Raw genomic sequence first — 8,809 nt, forward strand, 5'->3', positions numbered from 1 at the left:
TTGTGACCTCATAGAGTTGCTTTTTCGGTGGGATTTACAAAATGGAACATTTGCTTGCTTGTTTTGTATCATTATCCAAGACTGATCCAAACCAAGTATGACCCAAGTAGGGAGTAGGAGTAGGGGTATCATTACTTTTGAGCAATTCTCGCAATGAAATTTTTATCCTACCTATGATTTTTTTAACCGGTTAGTGTAATACTTATTTAACGTGAATAGGAACTGTTTCTTCACCCCAATCCCTTTATTCCAAGTCATCATTCTGGTAATATCTTGGGATCTCTGAGTCTGCTGTACCTTCTGAGAACATTTTCTCTGAAGCAGAAGAGATGATCTGGTCGAAGAAAGAGAAAACATCAAACGATCGCTCCCTAACAAAAAAAAAAACTATAAAGGGAAAAGAGAAGTTCAGTCAATTTTAACTAATGTACTATGATTAATGATGGTCCAAAAAAAAAGGTATCGATATCTATGATTCTGGTATTGAAAATACTTGGTATCGCAAATTCTTAGAAAATAAAGACTAGGTACTGTCCCAAATGCCACACTAAGGAGTATGGATATGTTGGAGGACACCAAAACGCTATTTAGAACAAGACCTTTAGTGTCTTAGCCCCGCCTTTATGTTATTTCATTGGCTCTTAGATCGAAGAAGGCGGGGCCTGGAGACTCAGTCTGAACAAAACAACGCGGTTCGGCGCCCCTGCTGTAGATCTGCTTCAGGGAGACAAGTGACAGAAGTACACAGCAAGGGACAGAAAGGCACAGAAGGGGACAAAAAGGGACAGAAGGAAACAGGAAAAGTGAGCGCCATGATTATTGACCGAGTTTGCGAGGGGTATTCGGCGTATGTGGACACCGACGCGGACGTCATGACGAGTCCGGTGAACCTGTGGTCCTTTTACGGATGCTCTTCGCCTGGAACGGAAGCGGGACACTTGTCCCCGTGGAAAGCGAGCGGAGACGGCGAGGACAGCGGAAGTTGCGCGGGGAGTCCACAGCGTCCTGACAGCAGCTTCACAGGGGTCTACGGTACGACCGGAAATAAGAGAGAAAAGTCTCAACATGTTTATTATTTATTTATTTATTTATTTATTTATTTATTTATTTATTTATTTATTTATTTATTATTTAATACATAAGCTATTATTATACAATGACATTAACACATTATATAGGACACTTAATAATAATAATAATAATAATAATAAATAAACATGAATATATGATGTTTTTATTATTATTGTTATTATTATTATTATTATTTTATTATTATTATTATTATTATTATTAGTTTGCTGCAGTACTAAAAATAATAATAAGTAAATAAACATGACTATATGATATTATTATTGTTATTATTATTATTATTATTATTATTATTATTATTATTATTAGTGTTTGCTGCAGTACTAAAAATAATAATAAGTAAATAAACATGACTATATGATATTATTATTATTATTATTATCATTATTATTATCATTGGTGTTTGCTGTAGTAGTAATAGTAATAATAACAATCCATCATTAAATATATAATACAGACAATTATATATGTATAATATTCACAAGGATTTTTATTTTAATAAAACTCATTATAATAAAAAGAAAATCACACTAAAATATTATTTCCAGCATTTGTAGGCAGAGGTCTGAGTAAGGGATCGGATAGTATTTCCGATCAGCTTCTTATGATTCATGTTTGTTTCTTATAAAGTGGAAGCTCAGGACGGTTCTCGGCAGGCGAATGCACGTTACCAGGGCGTACGTGTGAAAAACACGGTGAAAGAGCTCATCCTGCAGAGACGCTACAGTGAGGTACAGGTTGATTCTAGGGTGTAAAATTCACTCTTAAATTTGATATATATATATATATATATATATATATATATATATATATATATATATATATATGCCTCTGGCAAAAAGATGTCCGTTTTCTGAAATTTTGCTTCTTTACAGGTCCAGCCGAATAAGAATGAAAATGATTTCCCAGGTAATTATTATGAGGAGAAAACTATACGAGCTGTTATTTATAAAGAGCCGAAGAAATTGGTAAAGCCCCCCTCATGGTAAATGATATATTTTTGGTGTATTTTAGCCATAACTACTTTACTTCAGAACGGAAAACGATCAGCTGAGAATGCTTCGCCTAACTGCATAACTAAAAGACCTGCGACAGAACACAACAATGTCCTGGTAATCATCTTTTACCTGATACCATTAAACTCTCCACATCCTTATAGCTCAACAACTTTAACTTCAAAACTACCGCCGATCGTATATCATTTTATTACCTGTTATGCACGAACTGTTTTTGTGTTTTTCCAGTCTCCGTATCTCTTGAATGAGAGCATGCCGAAAGAGCCGAACGTCTGCGAGGGACTCGGGGACATGTTTAGCAACATTGGGCTGTCCATTGAATCGGTGACGGTGCAGGGCAGTGAGATTTCAATCTGCCAACCAACTCAAGACACACAAGAAGCACTACCTACTCTGTACTCGACTACATCGAGCCCACTGTATAACAGCTGCCAGGCTCCTCAGATGACAGAGAGCCCATACACATCCCCATTCCAGTGCCTGAGTCCACAGCAAGGATTCGGGCCCAGTGGGAACACAGTGCCTCAAATTTCCTTTTTCCAGTGGCAGATCCAGCAAGAGGAAAAGAAATTAGCTGGATTGAGCCCTCTGGATCTCATCTCCAGGGATGGAGATGGAGATACGTAAGTAAAGCTTTTAAAGATTTAAGAAAAATACTGCAGAGAATCAAACATGTTATCCATGTTTGTCCAAACAACACCAAGAACAAATCCAACAACCCAAATTTTTTAAATCAGTGAAATTTTGCTGTTATTTGACATTGATTCGACGTCCTGTTTGTCCCTCAGGTTCCTCCACATTGCAGTGGCACAGGGAAGACGAGCCCTGGCCTATGTGCTTGCGCGAAAAATGTATGACATTGGCATGCTTGATGTCAAAGAGCATAACAACCAGGTAGGGCTTAAGGTTCACTCCATTCCATAAAACACTCCTAGTGTCTATAAACTGTAAGCAGCTGTTTGCTTTGACAGTAAATACATCATCAGAATGCCACCAATCCTATACACGCCTTAATGTGGTGACGTCAAAGCAGGCGGAATGGAAAAAGGGCTTGGTCTGACCTGATACTGATGTTTGTTTAAATGTTTCTTTCCTCTTCAGAGTGCATTCCAAGTAAGTGTGGCGGCCAACCAGCATCTCATTGCGCAAGACCTACTTTCAATTGGAGCCACGGTAAACACTACAGACTGCTGGGGCCGCTCCCCGCTTCACGTGTGTGCCGAGAAGGGACACGCACTGATTCTACAGGTAAAACGTGCTACACTTTCGAAGTGGAGACTCTTTGTGAAAAATCACACATTCACCATTTGTGCATTACGAGAAATGAGTCATTATTTAACGACTGTTTGCACCATCGTCTCACCTTCCCTTAAGAGTGAACACCCACAGTTTACACCCCTAACACTCTAACGCACGTGTAAGTTTCATTTCTTTCTTTCGCCCAATAAGCCTTAAATAAACTCACCTTGTCAAACAATACAGTTAAGCACACAAGACCGAACAAATATACAACCTTGCGTACAACAAGTGGATACAACAACATGATCAGTGTAAAAAAAAAAAATAGACAAGAGTTATAGACATGCCACCTAACCCATGTCTAATTATATATTAATTAATGAACGGATCGGGTGGGGTTTATATATATATATATATATATATATATATATATATATATATATATATATATATATATATATATATATATATATATATTTTTTTTTTTTTTTTTTTTTTTTTTTTTAATTGGTGTATACCAAAACACTTGCATTCCGCTTTTTTTTTCCTTCCTCTATAACATGACGAGCAGCATTTTGTGTTTTATTTACTTAACAAAACACATAAAAAAGAGAAGCCTTTGAGGGGAACAGGTTTTTGTTTATAGCCCCTATAATTTAGGTGATAACAGGAAGTTTCACAGATGTTTCGTGACATTTATTACCAGATTAGAAAATGTGATATTTGATGAGAAAAGAAAAAAAACAAAAACATTTGAGATTCGCTGTTATCGGAAAAGCGTTGTGGGATTGAATTCTTTAGATATTTACATTTGGTTCTAACATAATACCATAAATGATTGAATCAAAAAAAAAAAAAGATTGGATAATTTGAATTCATTAGCATTTAATTAAGTCACAGTGATTATTATTCTTTAGTCATAAACCTTTCTGAAGGTTTCTGAAACCAAAACGCAATAAAAGTCTAAACTTAGTGCGGCTTCAACATCGAAATTTACACTTGCAGCACTTACGATTTATTATTATAATTTTTACCAGCAGTCCCCAATATTTTTTGCTCCCTATACTGGTTATACACAATAACATGCATTTTTATTACTAATATATTTATTGCACGATTCATTCATTAATTTAATTATTGCGTCTATAATAAAAATGTAACTGTGTGGCCTGATACCGGTTCAATGCCTAGTGGTTGGGTGTTAAGGGTTAAGTACCAAGTGCTCAGCATTGGCAGCATTATGGAGCTGGGATTTAACCTCACAACATTCTGCTCACACATCCAACATCTTAACCACTGAGCTCCATTTCCCTTAAACAAACAAACTCTTTGTGACCGGCGCAAGTTGATCTTGATTGAATTAAACCATGAGCAAATTCATCTTTAAACTTTCAGCTTGTTTAAATAAGACTTGCCCTTCCCTTTTTTTTTTTTTGCTCCTTCTCAACTTGTCAAAATGCACTTCTTTTTTTGTGTGTGTGTCTGGGTGTATGTGTGGAGGGATCCGATTGTTACCAAACGACTTCCTTTAACTTCTGTTCATTTCCTCAAACTAGCAGGAGGCAACGCAGTCTAAAATTCCCCTCATCCTGCAAAACAGGTTCCAGTTGTCACATACTGACAACCATATTCCCAGTGCTGCCAACCATTTACCAGACTTGGCACGCAAACATGGACATGATCCTTAATGCTCTATTTGTTTGCCTAAAAGAAATAAATAATTAACACGACAGAGAAAGTTTTAGTTTGCATGGTGCAGAGGGGAAACACAAAGCTGCCCTGTTAATCTGCTTTTAATACCAATGGTGTTACATTTCATAGGTAAGTATATAAAAATAAATAAATCTATCTTGTGATTGTGTCTGTGCAGGCCATTCATAAAGCTGTGCAGAATAATGGTCTGAAGGTGAATGTCGAGGCTGTCAACTATGATGGTGAGTGTCACTTCTTCTCCTTTTTTGACTGTGCATAAATTATTAGCATATTTAAATTAAAAAGCAGATATGATAACAATATGATTGACACAATTAAGTGTGATCAAATATACTACTTTAAGTCTTAAATCTACTTTGTTTTAATTCTACAAGCGAAGATCTCTTGCCTCAACGTAAGTCTTCATTTCCTTTCCCCTTCTCCGTCCTTAGGTCTTACCGCTCTACACATGGCTGTGCTGACCCACAATGCAGTGGTGCAGGATCTGAGCCACGTGTCCGAACCTCAGTCTCCTCAAACCGCAGCTCTGATGCAGAAGAGGAAGCAGCTCGGCGAATGCATCAGCACTCTCCTGCTTATGGGTGCCTCGTATGGGACAAAAGTACGTGTTGTCAATATAATTCAACATTCTAGTATTTCTATTATACAAAAAAACCTGTTTTGCACCGGATCTGAATGATGCTGGTTCTTCCAGGATCGCAAAAGTGGACGCACCACCCTGCACATGGCTGCCGAGGAGGCCAACGTCGAGCTTCTGCGCCTTTTCCTGGATCAGCCCGACTCTCTTTCCGTGATCAATGCCAAGGTAAGACATCATTATCATCATTCGTTATCAGTAACCTGAATACCGTTAACCTTCAGTCATGAGACGCCAGTCCGTCACACACACACTATCATAATTACACTCGTTTTTGGAATGGTAGGAAAAAGACCAGAGAACCTGGAGGAAACCCACAGAAGTAACATAAAAAATATAAACATGAGCTTCCTTATACTTCACACTGATTAAAAAGAATCACGTAACAAGATATACAAGATATTAGTGCCTGTTGTGGAAAATCTGTGAATTAAACGCAAAACATCTCCCTCTCAGGCGTACAACGGCAACACAGCGCTGCACATGGCCGCCGCGCAAAACGGCCGTCAAGCACAGGCGCACGCCGTCCAGCTTCTGATGAGAAGAGGAGCTGATCCAAGCGCCAAGAACCTTGAGAACGAGCAGCCCGTTCAGCTAGTGCCTGAGGGATCTGTCGGGGAACAGGTGAGCATCCTATACAAATGACGTAGTACACTCCCGCATTGAGGAAAAAAAAACACGTCAAAATACACTGATGTTTTTGGATAATAATTGTAAAAAAAATAATCATTTTGCCAAGAGCACTCGCCGTGATTATAAAGACATTTTGTTTATTTTTATTTCCTTCAGGTGAGAAGGATCCTGAAAGGCCGTGGCCCGCAGGTTCGCTCCTGCATGCTCGAGTAAGATCGATCTCGCCCGAACTCCGTCCGTCAGAAACACTGTCAGTCAGGCAGTCCGATCAGTGTACAGTCTCATTTGCCGGTAAAAGGCAGATGTCAGTTGTTTCTATGAAACAAAGTTAACATTGTTCACTACTGTGTAGTAGAAGAGAAAAGGGAGGTCGAGCCCAGAGTGCATAGTACAGGATTTAATTAGGAACTAAGCAGATATTAAATTTAAATAAGTGTATCACAGCTTTTACGAGCGTTCCAAATCAAATTTGCATCTGTGACACCTCTGGGCTCTGGAGAGTAAAGGGTTGTTTTTCATTATATTGTTCTTTAAATATATTATTTAGCATGTATAACTGGGTTTTATCGGGTATTTTTTTGTTTTATGTAATCAATTTTTTTCCAAGAATATGTCGGTGGAATACAAAGTGCATATTAATCTAAATGATGAACCAGTGCTCTGTGCTCTGTGCCTGCTTCCTTATTTGTACCGATGTTCTCTTGAGCATAAAAGAGCTAAAGGACGAAAGGCATAAGCTAAAAACAAACAAAAATTAATTTCAGCATGTTGACTCTGAAACTATAAGACGCTTGAAATGTATTAGAATTTGCAGGTGGTTGGGTTTTTTTTTTAATTGCGCATTAATAATGTTCGCTCACACTCAAGGCCTTTTATCATCTTATCTATGCTGTATTTTTAGTTGCACTTCTTATATGATCTCATCTCTGGTATGCCAAGACTTTGAATATGTCTCAAGTTTGAAGAAGTGTATCTCTCTTACATTGGTGTGTGTGTAATATATACACACACACACACACACACACAAGTATATATATGTTGATTTGTATCAATAACCTAAACATATTGATTACACTGGTGATGGGATTTTAAATATGTCTAATAGTTTTTTGGCCATGTATGGTGTAAGGAATCTGAAATAAAGAATTTAATTATTTAATCCTCATGTGTCATTAGTCATATTTTACTGGTTAAGTTTTTTACTACAAGATCATCTTGAAAGAAGAAACCTGCAAGAGGTCCCGTTAACTGTGAATTGAATTCAGATTCAATTTGAAGTACAGATTATTTTATGTACATAACCCGATTCAGATGTTTGGTTTATTTTTCGAATGAGTATAATGCTATTTTTAGTGTAAAGGCCTATAGAAAATCACACAAACCTCACATGATTTACAAATTATACAAGATATAGTTTTTTTAATGAGTTTTGTATTAAATATATTGAATCCAAGTGGCCAATAAAGTAATCTACAGACTATAATAATACCTTTGTTAGGTTTCATCTGAGTTAGCCATGACTCCACGAGTCTCTTCCTACAAATTCTTGTTCAGTGTCTCCAATACATGCCCCGAAATATCATTCACACAGACACCAGGAAGTATATGAAATATATCCAAAGTTTAATGACATGGTTAATGCATATATATACATGACTATGAGACCATTGAGTTAAATATCAGTATGTGATGAACAAAAACATTGTTGAAGGTCATCCTGTTCTTTTACTGCTCTTCATCCATCATAAAGATTTGACAGTTGCAGCATGACAAGAGTCAAGAAAAGTTCATTCTACATTTATTCTTCATTTGCTGCTATAATAACTTTCACTCTTCTGGGAAGATGCTCCAGATTTTGGAGTATGCTTGTGGAGATGTTAGTAAAATCAGGTACTGGAGGAGGAGGCCTGGAGTGCAGTCAGTGTTCTAATTCACCCAAAATTGTTCAGTAGGGCTGAGGTCAAAGTTCTCCATTAAAGTCTATTGAAGGTATTCCATTCTACACCATGTAAACTATATCTTCATGGAGTTCACATGGAAGTATTGTGATGCTGGAACATGATTTGGGTCTCCAAGTTCAAGGGATGGAAAAATATTATGCTACCACACCCAAAGATCCTGAAAAATTGTGTGCCTCCAACTTTGTGGTAAAAGTTTGGAGAGGAACCGCACATTGCTGGAAAACCCAGGTTGTCCCAAAACTTTTGTCCGTACAGTGTATTTGGCAATAACAGCATAACAAAAACAGACACTTAGCTATTCTTCCTGGTTTCCTGAGAATCTCTGGACTCCCACTGCTTTAATCATTACCCCGAAAGAACAACAAAAACACCTGTAATGATTCCAACCTGAATCCATGCATTACTTATTTTAATTTAGCATGTGTTTAATCCTTTTATTTCCCTCAAACAATTTCTACATACAGTTTACATACATTTATATAAAGCTTTAGAGGAAATATGCAGATAAACTCTAAAACTCT

General features: G+C 37.2%; 1 protein-coding gene across 1 annotated transcript; it reads left to right on the forward strand.

Annotated features, from left to right (window-relative positions):
- Positions 1 to 700: 700 nt before the first annotated feature.
- nfkbiz (nuclear factor of kappa light polypeptide gene enhancer in B-cells inhibitor, zeta) lies at positions 701 to 7,486 on the forward strand. The gene is made up of 12 exons (XM_046837475.1): positions 701 to 1,032; positions 1,720 to 1,820; positions 1,965 to 1,998; positions 2,104 to 2,201; positions 2,334 to 2,728; positions 2,894 to 2,999; positions 3,207 to 3,353; positions 5,215 to 5,278; positions 5,489 to 5,658; positions 5,752 to 5,862; positions 6,151 to 6,318; positions 6,484 to 7,486. The coding sequence occupies exons 1-12, from the start codon at positions 813 to 815 to the stop codon at positions 6,538 to 6,540; spliced, it is 1,671 nt and encodes a 556-aa protein (XP_046693431.1). The 5' UTR covers positions 701 to 812; the 3' UTR covers positions 6,541 to 7,486.
- The last annotated feature ends 1,323 nt before the right edge of the window (positions 7,487 to 8,809 follow it).

The sequence above is a fragment of the Silurus meridionalis genome, chromosome 24 (genome assembly GCF_014805685.1).
Source record: "Silurus meridionalis isolate SWU-2019-XX chromosome 24, ASM1480568v1, whole genome shotgun sequence".
NCBI lineage: Eukaryota > Metazoa > Chordata > Actinopteri > Siluriformes > Siluridae > Silurus > Silurus meridionalis.

Bases quoted from the DNA above. Each gene is read 5' to 3' on its own strand.
- nfkbiz (XM_046837475.1), top strand. From the start codon at position 813: ATGATTATTGACCGAGTTTGCGAGGGGTATTCGGCGTATGTGGACACC. The intron at 1,033-1,719 runs GTACGACCGGAA...TTTCTTATAAAG, and splicing joins CAGCTTCACAGGGGTCTACG to TGGAAGCTCAGGACGGTTCT. The intron at 1,999-2,103 runs GTAATTATTATG...GGTGTATTTTAG, and splicing joins GAATGAAAATGATTTCCCAG to CCATAACTACTTTACTTCAG.